This window comes from Platalea leucorodia, assembly GCF_965183815.1.
Source record: "Platalea leucorodia genome assembly, chromosome: 8".
Lineage (NCBI taxonomy): Eukaryota > Metazoa > Chordata > Aves > Pelecaniformes > Threskiornithidae > Platalea > Platalea leucorodia.
The window spans coordinates 41,433,925-41,451,493 of NC_138830.1; the positions used below are offsets into that span (position 1 = coordinate 41,433,925).

Here is a 17,569-nt window from a genome sequence, read left to right on the forward strand (position 1 = left end):
TTAGCCAGGTTAAATCCCACCACGTTCATCAGTTCAGCTAAAGCAACTGACTTCTCCTAAGAGCCCGGAGAGGACCCCTCAAGGACGGCAGCAGCAGTCACTTCCACCCAGATGGCAAGGGGCGAGAAGAGGCCAATGGAAGAAACACCTTCAACTGGCATATCTACATCCAGAAGGCCACCTCCAGCAACCACGCGATATTTGAGTAGCTTTCGGTATTTACCCAAGAACAGTTTGACCTTCCTGACTAGCATTTGTCGTCTGCTGAGTAATTCACGGAATTGCCTTTTAGGACTGAGGGAGGGCAAAATTTTCACAAATACATAAATGATTCGGGAACCCAGATCCTGTTTTCAGGACTAATGTCTTTCGGGATTAATCTAAGCACTCTGATACTGAGTTTGAAAACACTTTCCTGAATGGAGTTAGTTTGTTCACTTCAACAATATATGGTGGGCTGATTATGCACATCTCTTCAGATGCTGTGGAGTAAAAAAAGATGCCACTAAATTTACATTTTAAGACCTACAATTTCTATCCTGTGCAAATATTTTAAAGTGTATAGCATAGTCCCCTCTTTCTTGCTCCAAATCAACACCCATCCCTCCAAACCCCTCAAATTAATGTAGCTTTTTATTTATGTTCTGGATTTAACATTAACTTATGGGTTTAACTGCATTATAAAAAGCATTAAAATAGCACTGCCTTATGGAAATTACCAAAGTGTAGTAGAGACATATTAAAACACAGGAGAAAGAAACAATGTGGGCAGTTCTTTTCAATTATTTAAATTGTTATCTCCATCTTTTCAGTTTTTTATTTATTTTATAGATCCTTTGCTTCCATCAGGATGAATGCTGTCTTCCTTAAACTGCTTCAAGTTATTTCTAATTAAAACTCCCAAGCACATTCTTTAGTCAAGAAGTAATATAAGAGACTCTTTTTTCCTATCAAGGTAGAAGCGAGCATTTTTTGTCTGCTTATAAATTGCAATGTGTGCCTTGTCTTCCTAAAATACACTCAGATATACTAGAATTTTTCCTACAGAAATTTGTCTTTTAAGAGGAAAAAAAGTCCTACTGAACTTTAATTACAAATCAGATGCTTGAATTAGCCCTACCAAAAGGCAATCTGAAGTACAACTCTGCAACTGATCCACTGGCTTTTAAACCCATGCCATATACATACTCAGTTTTGCTCTCTATTTTTACAGGATTTCCAGCAAAAACATCAAATGCCAACTGGAAAGACCATTTTGAGAAGTACCCTTACTTCCCATTGTTCTGTTTTGGTTTGGTTTTTTTATCATGCTGTACATAAAAACAATCTAGCTGAATCACTACATGTGTGGGAACAGCCTTCTATTTCTTCCCTGGAAAGTATCTACATATCCTCCCTCCTTCCCATCTCTGTAAGCAAGTGCTATGAGACTCTGCTGCTTCTTTCCACCCAGGCAATGGGTTGCCAAAGTAAGGCGTGCGTTTTGCTAACAGAGGAGTGAAAAAAAAAATATTAAGAGAAACTGCTATCTCAAATGAGCTGAAAGAAAAAGTACTAACAAAAGAACAAGATGAAGCAGGAGAGAAAGGTTTTGTGCAGGAAAAACAAAGTGGGAAGAGCAGAGATGGGAAATAGCTGGTTTATTTCAAAATGACAAAAAGGCTTCAACTCTAGTAATATCTAATTATCTTGAAACACACCAGTAATTCCAACATCTCCTATAAAATACTACCACAAGGTTTTTCTTTAGCTCACTTGTAGAAAAGTATTAGTCTGTTGGAACAGTTACATATACAGACCAACTACGCAGTCATAATTTAAAATATGGATATATATTTTTAAAAGCCTTTAAGTTTAAAGTGCAACTGTTAGCATGCACTTCATACATTCTGTAATTACAACTTGAGGTAAATTTCCAAACAGCTAAAACCACAGAGAAGTTAAAGGTATCCTTTTCCTATAGTGGGGAATTAGTAATTCCTCAGCCTGCCAATTCCCCTTGCTTAAAAAGCTCTCACTCAAAAAGACCGAACAACAGTTTTTAAGTTCTTTTTAAACAAGAGCTCAACAAGAAGTAAAAATAACTATCGGTATCAGTAGTAGTTCAATTTATATTAGCTGAACTTTCCCAATAACACAGTGATGTTTGAGTTTGTGTTAGGATTGTAACAAAAGCTATAGCCAGAAAATCACCGCAACGCTTGCGAGTAGACCCCTTCTGTATCAGCACAACAGCCAGGAGAAGGCAGTTAAAAAAAAAAACAAAAGTATTAGATCAGTTTTGCAAATATCACCAGTGGTGTTACTATTAAATCAGAACAGAGGGATACAGCAGGTCAGCTACTACGCCCTTCTGTTTGTCTTCATAAAGCCAGGCTATCAGGACAGTTCTTTATACATCACTAGTATATTGCTGCTATTTTGTTAGTGTAGTAAATACTATCACATAAACAAACAATCTGTGACCTGCCAATAAATGACACCTCATGCTATCTGGGCAGAGGCAAGACTAACACGCTCCCTGCAGGCTGACGAGCACTTCCGATGGATAATGCGTGCTGGGAAAAAAATCTCCAGCTGAAGGCTCTGATCGGAGCTAAGAACTCGCAGCACAGACCTTTGTCACCACGTAAACGGCTGCGCGCGTGGAGGGTCCCCCAACGTGAAGCCAGGCAAGCGTCGTGCAGGGCTCAAAACAGGGTTTTCTGACACAGCAGAGAGTGAAGTCCTGTACTTTCACACACGCAGCGGGTCCTGCCTGGCAAATACTCTTCTTGCTTATGACTTGATAAATTATTTGACTTGAAAGATTACTTAAATGGAAAGAAGGAGAGCAATGTAATTATTAACTCCCGTCTCCTTCCATCAGAGTTGATTTAAACTTTCAAATGTCCACCCCAAATAAGCCCACATCAGTCCCTAAGAAGGAAGGGAGACGCTACCACAACCCCAGGCTTATGCTGTTCACCTCAAAGCCAAATCAAAAAGCTGTTTAAAGTCCGAGTTCCTGTAAGCAGCCGGTACTGGTTACACTCTTGTCCCTGCAAATTAGTAACACGCACCTGAGAGTGCACTGTGCTAACTCCAGAAAGCCACTTCACGTCCATCTGTGCAGCAAGCCTGCTTTTGAGCTGCTAAGTAGGCAGAAGAACCGAGAATAAAACTCTAACACCTCTGCTTCAGTACCTCATTAGATCAAACTTAAAATAATTTAATATAAAAATATTAAGTCCAATAATTAGCCACAGTTGCAGTTTGTTAACATCTTTTCAGCTCCAGCATAAGAACGTTTTCAAATTAAATCTGAAGTGCCAGTATGCCACCTGGAAAGTCAACGCAGATTCCTAAAGCTTTCCAACATTTTCTAACACTGACAGTTTTGGGTGGCTTCTTTTTTTTTTTTTTTTTTTTTTTTGAGAGGAGAGGATTTTGCACAGCATTTCAGAACATTCAAGGAATATAAAAGTGAGCCACAAGTCACTTTTGTTGCATCTCCAATATTAGAAGTATTCAAAACTTCTTATGAAAAGATTTGAAGTTAGCACTTACTATTAAAACCACAAGGTTTTAAGTTTGTGTGTTAAATTTATGTTCTTCAAGCAAAATGGACAGTGACCCCAACTTACCTGTTTAGCACATGTTCAGAACCAGCTTATCACCCATTTATTGCTTGCTACTGTACTTTGGTGACACTCTGCTACAATATTAATACAAGTTTAGATGCTCTGCTGTCATATCCAGGCAAAATTCAAGTCCCAGAAGCAGTTGTCCCTTTCACTTCCAAATGCTCAAAAGTGACTGGAGCAGGTGCATTTTGAAGGAGGAAGAGGAACAATAATCACACATACTATGGCAAGGTACAAGGAACATTTCAGGTAACTTTTTACTTTGATGATTGGTTATCTCTACAGTAAGGGTGTGCAGAGTGAACTATGTTCAGATTAAACAACGCAGCATTCATTTTGGGACTCATGATGCAGTAATACGCTCCCTTAAAGGTACATATTAGAAACTATCTGTTCATATTCTGGTTTGTTCTCTTGTGCTGATACTCCCACTTGCAAGGCAGGATGCACAGGTACCGCAAAAACCATGGGCCAGGAGCAGTAGCACTCAACCTGCAAAATATTTTGGAGAGTCACCAGCCTCCTTTTGCTCTGCTTATCACTCCGGGCTAGAAAGCTACAAACAGTAACTGTCAAAAAAGGACAATGCCTAAGCAGATCACAGAAAAATGTTTCCTGAGGTCACCTCTATTAGCCCAGTGATAGAGATGCACACTCAAGAGCTTCAGTGTCAGGAACTGGAAGAAATACTTCCCCCTTCAATGTGGGTGACTGGTCTTGTCCTTCAAAGTATCTGGAGAAGCCGGTCTCTGACTAACCCTGTGGATTAATCATGGTTTTTATCTTTTTCTTTCCCCTGAAGCTTCAGCTAGTACATCTGTCAGAAAACTACCAATATAAGCCTAGAAAATACTTCTCTGAAACACTTTTCATGAGTCCAAAATCTTAAAATTCAGAGACACCAATATACGCTGAAAGATGACTTATAAAAGGTTTCATGCAACTACCTCAATTGCTGGGTTCTGCTTGGACATAAGGACAAAAGAATCAGCACGTGGTGAAAAAAGGGACTTTGAATGGTTTGAGAGTTAAGTCCTCACAATTAACCCAGGCCTAATATCACATAGGTGAACGCCAGAACCTGCTCTAGGATGGGACATCCCCGCCATGGCACACCTCATGCCGTCCACATGTTGTGCATTAATACATTTGGGCACAGTCTTCCAAAAAAAGTAGCAAATGGAGAGTGAGGGCCTGTGCAGAGCTCTCAGAAACCCACTCAAAATTCACTCAACTCACTGAAACCACTCTCTCAAAATCATTTCAATAATAATTTGAAGATTACGCAAATGTTTCTAGCGTACCAAAAAAGTGACTAGAAGATGCAGCAGTGGAGACCAGCTATCAGAGAAGCGCAAGAGGCTCGCTGTGAGCTCTACAAACTGCTGAATCAATAGCAACTAGAAAGAGCACGTTTCAGCATGCCTGAAGCAGGTATGCTTCAGAGGAGCAAAGGCTGAAATGAACTATTCCAGCCTATAATGTTCAGTGACTTAATGCCTACGGGCAAATACCACATTATACAAGAAACAAGAGAGGAAGTTTGTTATTACACAGTTATTCTCTTCATTTGCTCCAAGGTGCTGTTATGCCGGGAGCTGACACTGCTACTTACTGCCACTGAGACATTATCTTTTACCACCTGTATATGCCCTGCCACATTTGGCCAAGTTGTAACAAGAGCAGCTTCAGAAGATCACTAGTTAATTCAAATTTAGATAGATTTTAGCTAAGAAAACGGTTGCAGCTGATGTATAATGTAATTACAAGACAGCAACAAAAGCAAGACAGTACTGTCTGTTCTGCCTAATCTCAAGAACTATCCCATAAGAGGAAATCCAACAGCTCAATGAAGCAAACTTCTCTTCCACCTGATGTTGGAAGCAGAGGTACACGTAAAGAAGCTGCTTACCTCAAATAACAAACTAGCTCTTCAAGGCAAAAATCAACATGAACATTTTCTCCTGTGAGTACCTGCCAAGTATGACAACTACAAGGAAAAATCCCCATGGATGAATGACAGCAAGGCACTGAGTCCAACACACAACCAGAAGGCTAAGTAAATAGAAGATCCTCAAGCACCCAAGTTGAATCACCCAGCTGAAGAAGAGCGTGACATAACAAAGCAAAAATTAAATAAAATAAACTATCAGGACCTCATTTTTTCAGCCTGGCTCAATATTGACCCAAGACTGTGTGATTTGCAATCATGATCACTATTCAGATCAAGATAGTTCCTTCACCGCACTATGTGTAACTCAATACTTTAACCGACAGTTATGGAAAGCTTGCCGACCAGGAGTACCTCCGAATACATAAGAGATAAAGCCATTGTGCAAGAGGCAAGTCCAGAGTAAAACTTCACACAATTTTCAAAAATGATATGCATACTTATTTTACATGAAAGCCAAAATCTCACTGAGGGAGAAGGGGGAGGAATGTAAACGCGTATAAAGGAGTATGCTTTTTGTAACAATCCCCTTGAAACAAAACAAACAAAAAAACCCAGAACCAGAACAAAAAAAACTTTTGCTTTTTCTAATACGTAAGAAAATATCAGCTGTTCCTAAAGTAACAGAGGAAGTGAATAGCTTTAAAACTAACACAGTGAGACAAAAACTTAAGAAAAGAAAGTTACGTTATCACACTTCCTCAATCTAGATCGATCGCAACATCAAGAGGTCAGGCAAGGTCAACAAGCTTTGGTTAAGGACTCACTATCTTTAGACTACACATTGACACATAACAGTAAGATCAACACCTTAGTCATCAAACTACAGCAAGATAGACCTGCATGCTGTATTTTAGTGGTATTCTTACTCTAATTACAGTACAACTTTATATGAAGGGTTTATCTATACTTAATATTTGTGACAGGTTAATGCAAGTTCTTTCAGATTTTACTGGGTCCATAAACAAAGTAATTGTAAGAAAGCACTTTAAATGCTGTGTACTTAAATCTACTTGGAAGTAAATCTACACTGAGTGAAGGTGATCAGCCAACGTTCCTACTCACCTACACACCTCTTCCTCTACTACCCTCACTTCCCTGATTTGGAAGTTTCTAGGGGACTTTAATGCTTGCATTTGTCCATTGTTATACCCCATTACTTGTAGAATCACAAAACTGTTTCCTCCATGCTGTCTAACAATATTTTCAGTATAGTATTGACTATTTCCCCCCCCAATAAATCACACCGACAAGACGGAAGAGTGGAGATGCACAGACACCTACTTTGATCCTAAGCGTCTGCTTATTTGAGCCTCTGCTACCTTTGTTTTCCAGTACAAATCCTGTAAAATGCAATGCAAAAAAAAATTGCAAGATGTATGCAATACAGTATGGTGATGGAGAATTCCACACCGTAAAGCCTGTAAAACTGTAGCAAGACTTTAGCTGCACATCGCTTTTGAATAATTCAGATGTAGTTCTCATGCCGTGGAGGACATTACGAGAGTGTCAGAGAGGCTGATCTGGAATCAGGGCTGCCAAATAATCTTAATTGTCACCATGGGAGGAAGAAAATGAACAGATGTTGCTGATGTACCAGCACAAGACATCCTCAGAGCCAGTCGTGCAGCCAGTTCATCCTCACACCGAGCCCATGTGCTAGAACTGCCCTGGAGCAGCTGCCTCCTACCTGCGACCTACCCTCAGAGCTTCGTGACCCCGGGAGCGGCTGTGGTACACAATCAGCTCATGGGCTCTGCTGCTCAGTCTCACACAAATTTTGTGACACAGCTATAAGGGTCAGAAAGATAATCATCAGGGACAGCTAGTATCAAAAGACCTATACTGAATGCAGCAATACTAATACATTAATTACATGATTATGACACAACACATGAGTATCACCAATACAAAGTTACTGAAAAGATTTAAACAGGCTCTAAAGATCTGTAGGAGAGGCTTTTGCACAAACTTACAAACGAGAGGTCTGCTGCCTCAATCCATGTCTATCTCTTGCTTTGACATCACAAGTTCCTAGTATTCCAGGAAAAAATTCCTGCTGTGTTATCTATTGTAGGTTAAAGTTACAAAATGATTAAAGTTCAAATTGCTCCTTCTGTAAAGGTATTTGCAGTCTAAGAAAAATATCTGAAGCCTGCATCCAGTTTACTAGTTTTCCTCTCCCTTTCTTGCTTATAGGAATATTTTATTTAGCCCCAATTTCTAGGCAAAGGGACAGAAAGCAATATTCAAATACAACTGACATCTTGAGCACTCTGTGGCAGTACATCCAAAAAGACAATTGAAAAAGACGAATGCTCATCATTTAAGAAATCCTAGCATGTTCAAATAACGAATTAGCATGCAAAATGCTCACTAAGAACAACAATAGTATTTATTTGCTTATAATATGTATTACACAAGATTTTCACTGGTTATGTCACTATGTCACTACCAGCACACACACCTCTCAGCACAATACCTAACCTGGCTCTGGGCCACATTCTGCTACTGCTGCCAGCTCCAACATCCAGCAAAGAGGGTAGGAACCATTGTTGTACATCACATGCAACATAAAACAAAAAACGTTGACGCAATAGTCAGCTCTTTAATTTTGGGCACATGCATTACTTTGGAGCACATACCCCATATTCAGAGATGTATTCTGAACGACCAAATTATGAGGTCAATAAAAACAAAATATGACGTATTCTATTATTGCCTATTTTGATAGCAAGGTTACATACACAACTTCTCAAAACCGCATTTCAAAGTTTTGCAAATTCCCAAAGTAAAAACCAGACCTCATACTCCAACTTTAAATAAGTGAGTATAAGCTGCCCAGGAACGAAGTATAACAGTAAGATGGTTAAAAAAAAACTGAAGGAGAGAAAAATGCAACAATATGCTTTCATGATACGGGTCCCCACCTATTTGCTAGGACCAACAATGCAATCTCAGGCTTCCTAAAACTAACCTTATAATAACAGTTTGCCAATTAAAAAGTAAGAGCTACAACCCCCCCACAGTTTAATATAATACTAATAAAGATCCAGGGTGAGATCCTCTTTTTTCAACTGCATACTGCTACAGAAAGCATGTATCAGCTCTTGGGAATCAGCAAGCACACAAGAGGGAATGACACACTCTTCCTATTACTTAATATAGACATCCCTATCTACCAAAAAGAGTCCGCCAAACTTCTGTTCCTTATATAGCCACTCCAAGGTAAATAGGTGCCCGAGTCCCAAAGAGAAGATAAGAATTGGAGAAAACAAAACAGTTCACAAGAATATATTCACATGCTGTTTCCTTGCACATGTAGAAACCAGCAGGCCTCTGAAGTCCTCCTTAAATTGTTTAAACAAAACATGCTGAAATGTTGGCACCATTCCGAAATTCTGCAAGCTCAAACAATACAGTTATATAATATTTACAGTATATTTCCTAAAGGTTTCCTCAAACTGCCTTTAGTCCAACATCTTCATCCCCTAGTAAACTTGTTTCTCTCTCCCAGGCCCTCCAAAAAAAGTAATTTCTTACTACAGGAGGCTGTGGGGAAATATCCGATTTCACTTCCATAGAACCCAGATGACCGCCTTCAAGAGCTGCACAAGCTGTCACAAGGGTACTGCCAGAACTGTGCTGTGGCATGACTCAGGACGAGACGGAGAGCGGCAGTGGATCTTATCAGACAGATACAAGAAAAGGATTTGCACTCGAGTCACATCCTTGCACTTCTACCTTACAGCTTACATGCGCCGCTACGGTGAGGAGAGAGTACTGTTCTCAGAGGCTTTTTCAGGGAGCAACCAGATTTGTGTCTATGCATTTTTCCCGAATAATTCATTTTTACGCATGATGTACAGTGAATTCAACTGCAACCTGCGTTTTAACGTACATGTCTTCACTAATCCAAAAAGCATGCAACTACTCTAACCGAAGATACATTTAGAAGTCGTGCACGCACCCCATTGTTTCACCAGAAGTCAGAAGCCTGTGCACAAAAGTGCTTGTTTTCCTTAGGTGAAGCATTTGTATGTATCCAGTAATGCAACAGCAAATCAAGCACCACCCATGCATTTGATTTAAGCAGTTAAGAGTACATGATGAAAAACACAATTGATTAGGATTTTATCAGATTTCCCTAAGTTAGGCATTCAGTCTGGCTCAAGGTTTTGCTGCAGGTACACATACTCAATGATCTTAAAGGTCTTTTCCAATCTAAATGATTCTATGACTCTACACCTGCTCTGCTTGCTCTACACTCAGCTCTTTCTGTTCATACTCCAACCCACGGGGAGATCATCCTACTGTGGCTGATACCACGTAAGGGCCTGAGCAAGTAAGAGCTAAAGAGACACAGGGTAAGTTATCTCAGGCAGACGGCTGTGTTACTGTAGCTACGTGCCCTCTGGTCAGCTCAAAGCCTGTGGAGAATGAGCTTGCACCTGCCTTAACGTACTTAGCTTTGTTCAAAAAAGAGATTAAAAGACCTGAGAAGCTGACAAATTTCACATGAAAAAGAATCATAATAGGACTTCTGTAGCAAAGACGTATGGCTTTAAGCTATTTTCTTCCTAATGTAGTTATGATTTTATTTCATGGTATTCTCTGGAATCCTGAGCAACGTGCTGGGAACCCTTACATCAAATAAGCTGAAGCCTGCTCAATTCTGTACCACCCAATTCGGCAGCCTGCGAGTGCATGCACATCTGCGTGCACACCCCTCCTCTGGGGGTCGTAGGATTCTCTCCCTTTCGTATTAAAGTTTCCATTAGTACTTCAAAACACTGTGCATTCAAAATTTCAAAACACAGTTTTCTATCGAACCCAGGCTCCTCCTCAGGAGCACATATTACACAATTTCCCTCCTTAAACTCACACGTTGATTGGGTTCTTGCCTTTGGCTGCAGATTCCTGTGAAAACTAACCAGCTCCCTACAGAGTCCCAAAATCCACATCTCCTACCTGGGAACTGCGTACGAACTGGATGCTTTCCTTTGGCACAAGAATCACAGAAACCTACAACAAGACAGGCCAAACTTAAGTGCAAGTCTCTATTTTTGGGTTTTGTTACACTTCAGGCTTCTGGCTTAAGCAGTTCTTCTTGTGTCACCTTTTAGCTAGGCTCAATCTAAACTCAGTAAAAGCTGTAAAACATCCATTTCAGTATCCCAAATACTTTTTCTTCCTTTTTAATTGTGACACTACTAACATTACTGTTGCCCTTGGGTCACACAGACACACAGAGAATCCCTCCAAAACCCCAATCCCCACATCTTCCTGCATCCTTAAGTTTTGCTACTAAGTACCCTGTCAAGACAAATCCTATTAAACTCTTTAAGGTATGCTACGTGTTAAGTCAACAGTAACATCATACACATGCTGTAAAACTTTTCATTCATTTTCTGCGCTATCTGTTCTTTTTAGCACCCCTGTCTGTTGACAAAGTCCCCAGAGGATGTAAGATACACAAGCTGAATCCGACTGGTGCAAAGCAACTTGCAGGCAGCACTAGACAACTGATCTACAGTGATATTTCAGAAGTCAAAGAGTTAAGAGTGCCAGAACAAAGCAGGGTACCTGCAATGCAAACATCTACATTATTAACAGAGCTGCAAGTCTGAAAACTTAGAATAAGGGAAAATATAAAAGACAGGCCAGAATACAATGTATACAATAGCACCATTAACCTGCAGGAGTAAAAACTGGCCACATGTTGAACTGTCAGCGTTGGTGAGAATTTCAGCATTGGTGAATGCTAGCAAATATTGTGCGTGCTTTATAAGAAATCTATCTTGAAATCAAAAACAATACTGTTGTGGGTTATTTTTTAATTATTTAGTTATCTCTCTGTATATATCAATAGCATTAACTAAGGAAGTCTGTTTCTCAATAAAAATAAAAAACCTGAAAAGAAAAAACTCAAAGATTTGACTGAACAGATACTTAGCTTTTAACCCAAATCTCCATTATTTCAACATGTTTAACTTATCTAAATCTTTAGACAGCTAGTTACACACTGTTACGTGTTTACATAAACTGTCCAATTAGCTAAAAATTATTGGACTGTTTTTCCAGACAGCTGATCAATATAATTGCACGTTCAGAGCTGGTTTTGCACAGCCATACACACAAGTGACATCCTTGCACTGGAAAAATGAATGCCACATGTCTGCTTTCAGCTGTGTTTGCCAGCAAATCAGGCCTAATCGTTCTGAAAATGGGACTGTTCCACAACACTCTCGTATTCAAAAGACTCAAAATTTAAAGTGATTAACTGAACAAAATTACAGGATGGTACATAGGGAAAAGTATCAAGCCTTTACTATTTTTTCACAATTTGCACTTAAACAATTAGGGAAGAAAAAGGTACCTGTTAACACACAAGTAATGCTGTAATAGAACTGCAGGTATCCTTTTTCCCCATTAGCTAGTGAGCACAAATTTGGGAATTCATGTTGGAAATAATTAATTTAAAATATTTACTTTACCAACAACCTCATTTGCTAGGTTACAAACCTCTCTATCCATCATTACTGTCCAGTGTCTCAAGACCTGAGACAGATGCCTTACAAGACAGTTATTCAAAAGAAACTTGTACTGAGGGAGCAATGGCAGCACTTTAGTGCACTCCATAGGCAGTTACACGGGAGGCTTCACGCGGCCTTGCCAGCAGCCAGTCGGTCACACTGCAACCTTCGCAAGACCTAAGCATTTTCTATGCTTTCCTAAGAGGCTTCAGCTCCTTTTAGAACTTGTTTTCACAGTTTTTCATTCAACGTTTGTTAGCCGTCTTCCTCTAAATACCTTTGGAATAAATAGCAAACATCAGTCACTTCCATAATTTAGGAAAAGCAATGTAGGGCTGTATCTTAGAGACACTCTACCTTACTCTGCTTTGAACAAAGGAAATAGCTAAAACAGAATCTCAGCATCACATAAATATATGCCACAAACGAGACAGTCAAGCCAAATACAGACCAACATATTTGAGTACTTTTTGATACTATTAAAAAAACAAGTCCACAATGTGCTTCCACTTGGAGTTTGAAACTGATTCAATCGAAATTCTACTCTAGCCCCAGACATCACCTTGAATACTTTCGTACAGTTGCTGTTGTTGTTGTTATTACTATCATTATTAATCTCTTGCTGAAGCCCACCCTTTTTTCCCCCTATATCTTCAATACAAGGAAAAGGTTTATGGATTTACAAGACAGAGAGAGAGAGAGAGAGAAAGGCACGTCTAAAAATGTTCCTCAGCCTTCAAGTAAATAAGTGACAAGCTAGAAGATAGAGAGTCCAAAAACTAACTTAAAAAATTCAGTACTTGGTATGTTTTGCACACATTACTTTCAAGTCTTGTGAGGAAACTTATGGAAGGTTCCAATGTATAGTGACTACAGAACTTAAAATAGCACACTTCTGCAGTGTCATTTTATGAATTATTATAACCCCAGCAGTAAAGATAATATAGGAGCTGGCAAGCAAAGAGGGAGCCAGAGGTGGTAAGAGTTTGTTTTCCAAAGCGACCAGCAAATTTGAACAGTCATTTTGACAAATCTTAGAGAACGGCAATGTCGGAAGGCAGAGAGGTCAACACTTTCTGGTGGGAGGGGGCTGAAGGACCCTCAGGTGCAAGTTGGGCACACAAAACCTGACGCACCCAAATCATTACCGATTTCTAAAATGAGCTCTTCCCGGCCTTCGACTGTCACCATACACCTCTGCCATCTGAACTCTGGAACGAAGCCAGACTTGTTAGCACAGGAGCAGGATTGGAAAGGGTATTACACCTGCATACACCACGCGAGAAATCCATACTTAACCAGTCAAATACACGTCAACATGCTCTTGCCGCGGGGAGGAGGGGCATGCTATGGGTCAAGGCAAAGGTCATATTTTGAAAAGCATGAACTTCAAAAAAAAAAAAAAAAAGCCACAGAAGTTACCAAATGCCTTTTATCCAGGGCATCACCCATATTCAAAGCCATCCCCATGTTTAAAAAAAGGAAGGAGGGAGGGCTCAAAACAGTTTTCAGGTAAACAGGACAGAAGGTACGTGTTTGCCTGCCCTCGATCTCTGTGGGCTCATGCAACGCCAACCGATGAGACCTAAGCTAACACAAAAAAACTACGGACAAAATACTCAGATCAGCACACGCATTCCACAGTCAGAGCTCCATGAAAACCATTAATAATCCCATACTGAAATCCATAACGCTCTATACATGCATGCAAGTTTATTTCTGAGAGTGGGTGCCAGCATGTGTGCATACCTTCTCTGTCAGGTCTTAGAAAACACACTCTCCCTGTAATTACCTAGTCTATGCAATTTCTTTTAACAGCAGCAGATTATTAATTTTTTTACATTATAGTTCCTACTATGCACTTGATCCACATGTAGCAGATTATTAGGTTTTTCACGTTATAGTTCCCACTATGCACAAAGCGTGCTTGGCAGCGGCGGCGGCGGACAGCGGTGCAGGACCTGCAGAGCTGACAGCGTGTTGCCTGCCGCCCTCCCTCCTCCCCAGCCCGGCCGCCCTGAGCGCCAGCCGGGGGAAGCGCCTCATCCAGCCCCGCAGCCTGTGCGTGAGCAGCAACGGCATCAGACGCCTCACCAACAGCGAAAACCGGCATCACCGCCCGGCGAGCGCAGGGCGACGGCGGAACTCCCGTGCCGGAGCCGCGCGGAGCGTGTACCGCGCCCCACGTGCACGGGCGGTGACAGCAGAAGCCTGCGAGGAGCTCCCGTCCCCTGCGGATAGGCGTGCCCGCACCATTAGCATGCACACGGGCACCCGCGGCGGGCGCTGCCCCCGCCGCCGCCAAGCGCGTTTACCCCCCCCCCCTCCCGCGAGGAGTCGCCGCCCCGGCCGGTCGCTCGCCCCGCAGGGCGGGACGGCCAGCGCCGCGGCGCACGAAGGGCTGCCCCGCCGCAGGCCGCTCGGCCGGCGGGCACCGGCGGGCGCGCACGGCCGCTCCGGGCACTGACAGCCGGAGCGGCGGCCCGGCGCCCCCCGCCCCCGTCTCTCCCCGCCGGCGGCGAGCGGTGCCCCGCGGGCCCGGCCCGGCCGCCCTGCGCCACCGGCCGGGGCCTGGGCCGCGCCCCGCCGCCGCTCCTCAGGTGCCGCGGCCCAGCGCCCCCCGCCGCAGCGCGGCGGCCGCCCCGCCACCGCCGCCCGGCCCCAGCGTGCGGCCCCGGGGCGGGAAGGGCCTCAGCCCCCGCCTCCTGCGAGGGCCGGGGCGGGCCCGGCGCCGGCCGCTGCCCGGCGCCCCCTCGCCCGCCCTCCGGCCCGGCGCCGCGGCCGCTCACCCCACGACTCCCTGGCTGTAGTTCCTCTTCTTCCAGGGGGTGCCGGTGTAGAGCGGCTCGGCCAGGCCGGCCTGGGCCCGGGCGGCCGGCTCGTCCCCCAGGGCGGGGGCCCGGCCCTGCCCGGGGGGCCCCAGCAGGAGGCTGTAGTTGAGCCCGAAGGTGCTGGCCTTGTTGTCGCGCTTCCTCTTGTTGCTGGCGGCGGCGGCGGCGGCGGCGGGCGGCCCCCCCCGTACGGGCCGGGCCCAGGCGGCGGCCCCCGGGGGCGGCGAGGCCTGGTGGTGGCTGCGGTTGTGCTGGTTGTTGGCGCTCTCGAGCGGCAGGAAGTCGGGCTGGGGGTCGGCGCGGGGGGCGCGGTACATGCCGGGCGGGGAGGCCGGGCCGGCCCCGGCGGGGGCGCTCTGCTGCTGCTGCTGCTGCTGCTCCTGCTGCTGCTGCTGCTGGAAGTAGAGGTTGCGGACCCCCTGCGTGGTCTCCCAGATCTGCATCCACAGGCGGTTCGAGGGGCCGAGCTGCTCTGGCTGGAACCAGGCGATCCGGGGATCCATCAAACGGGGACCCACCCCGGCCGCCTCCGCTCCCCGCGCCGCGCCGGCCGCCGACGCCGAGACCCTGTCACCGGGTCCCAGCGCTAATGGCGGCTCCTATGGAAGGGCAGCTCCGCGCCTGCCTGCTCGCTGCCGTCGCTCCACAGCCCCCGCCCCTCCTGGCGAGCGCGGCGAGGCGGGGCCCGGCTGGGCCGCCGGCACACGGGCCGCGCGCAATAAAGGGGGGCGGCGGCGGCGGCGGCCGGGCGGGCGGCGCCCCCGGGCTCTCCCGCGGCCCCGGCGCCCACCGCCCCGGCCTCCCCTCGCGCCTCTGCCGGCCCCGGCGGCTCTCGGGCGAGAGCGGCGGCTCCCCTCACGGCAGAACCGCCCGGGGCCCGGGGCGGCCCCGGCCCTCGGCGGGGCGCGGGCTGCAGGGAGACCCGCCGGCGGAGCCCACCGGCCCCGCGCTTCGGGGCAGCGGCTGGGAGGGGCCGCGCCGGGCGGACGAGCCCTCGGCCCCGGCTCCCCCAGCCCCGCCGGCGGCAGGTGCAGCCGGGGCGGGCCGGGGGCCGCAGGCGGAGGCCGCGGCAGGGGGCAGCACCGCCGGGCAGCACCGCCGGCGGGGGCGGCCCGGGCGGGGGCGGCGGGCGCCCGAGCAGCCGCGGGGCGCGGCGCCGCTGTGGGGGCGCTGCCGCTGCAAGCCGCGGGGCCGGGGCACGGGTACGGTAGGTAAGGGCGGCGGGCGCACCAGCACCAGCGCTCTGCGGTGCGCGGCGTCTCCTGCGGTCGCGTTACCCTTCTCGTACACCGCCAGCTGCCACCGCGCTGCCCTAAAACTGTTACGGGTACTTGTAGGTCTTCCTGCCTTTCATTCAGCTCCAAAGCAGAGGAAAAGATAGCCGAGGTGCCATACTTGTATAGCCAACGCTTCTGCAGATGGAAAAACACATTACATACACAACATGGCAAACAGCAACATTTAGTAGTACAAGTTCTGGTCAGATTTGGTTTTATTTTTAGTCTTTTCATACTACAGCCTTAAAACATCTTTAATATAATACCAGCTAGAAAGTTTCTGGCGTACTGCAGGGAGGGCCTGGTGTTTCCCATAGTTTCTGAATTGCATGGGAGAGGATTTATCTTTCGGAAGATGGAGGTGGAGGGTTTGGAATTAAAAAGCTGCATTTCAATTCCAAGTATTCCATGAGGTGGACAGTTCGCAAAGAAAAAGTCTTAGCACCGCTTCCTGATGACGACCAAAGACTAAGGTTGCGGGCTTCTCCCCACTATCCCAGCGCAGGGCGTTTTGTCCTCAGCCCTCCTCTGTTCTGTCACAGGGCGTCCGACATGCGTTGCCCGAGAGAAACCCAACTGCAGCAAGAAGCTGCAGGGTGAAATTTGTTTTTTGAGTTGACAGACTTAATTGCTTTGAGAATTAGGATCTGTACCTAAAACTACTATCAAAAGCCAAGTCCAAACTGGTGGGACTTAAGCACAGCTTGCAATTGGAGGAAAACTGCCCTGAATAACCCCATTTTCCAAACCCCTCATTCTTCAGTTATTTTGAGAATTATACCAGAAAAAGGTAACTAGAAAATGACTAGCCTGATGTTCCTCTTACATCAAAGATGCAAATAAAAAGGTTTCAATTAATACATTTTTTTTTTAAAAAACAACACAGAAAAGTGAGTGTAAATCTAATAACTAATTTCATGTTATCCTTAAGGAGATAACAGGAAAAAAAAAATCAGTTTTTTTTTTTTTTAAAGCTAATTCTGAAAAAAAGTGTTTAGTTCTACACTCCTAGAACATAAATGTAAACAAGTTTTGTTTTAGGACTGAGGTTTATTAATTTACAGGACTCCTCAGTAGCAACACTAGTCCCAAGCAATTAAAGCCAGGACACCACACAGGTGGTGTGGTACCACAAAGGTTTAGATTAGGGAGTATACCTACAGGGTATTAAAAAGAAAAAAAAAGGAGGGGGAAAAAAAAGAGAGAGAGCAACCCCCCCAATAAAAAAACACTACTTGAATATGGTCAAAGTGATTTTTTTTTTAATCATGACTTTGAACTTTAAATCATTTATTTACTGAAAAGATAAATTCTCAGAAAAGGTTATTTAGAAACATAATGCATTTTC

General features: G+C 44.9%; 1 protein-coding gene across 2 annotated transcripts in view; it reads right to left on the minus strand.

Annotated features, from left to right (window-relative positions):
* The window catches only part of TENT4B (terminal nucleotidyltransferase 4B), a 43,004-nt gene extending 27,410 nt beyond the window's left edge, over positions 1-15,594 (minus strand). For both annotated transcript variants that reach the window (XM_082320253.1, XM_082320252.1), the window contains exon 1: positions 14,903-15,594. In XM_082320253.1, the coding sequence (XP_082176379.1) occupies positions 14,903-15,447 (545 nt within the window). In that variant the 5' untranslated portion in view covers positions 15,448-15,594. The remainder of the gene's footprint in view (positions 1-14,902) is intronic.
* Between the last annotated feature and the right edge of the window lie 1,975 nt (positions 15,595-17,569).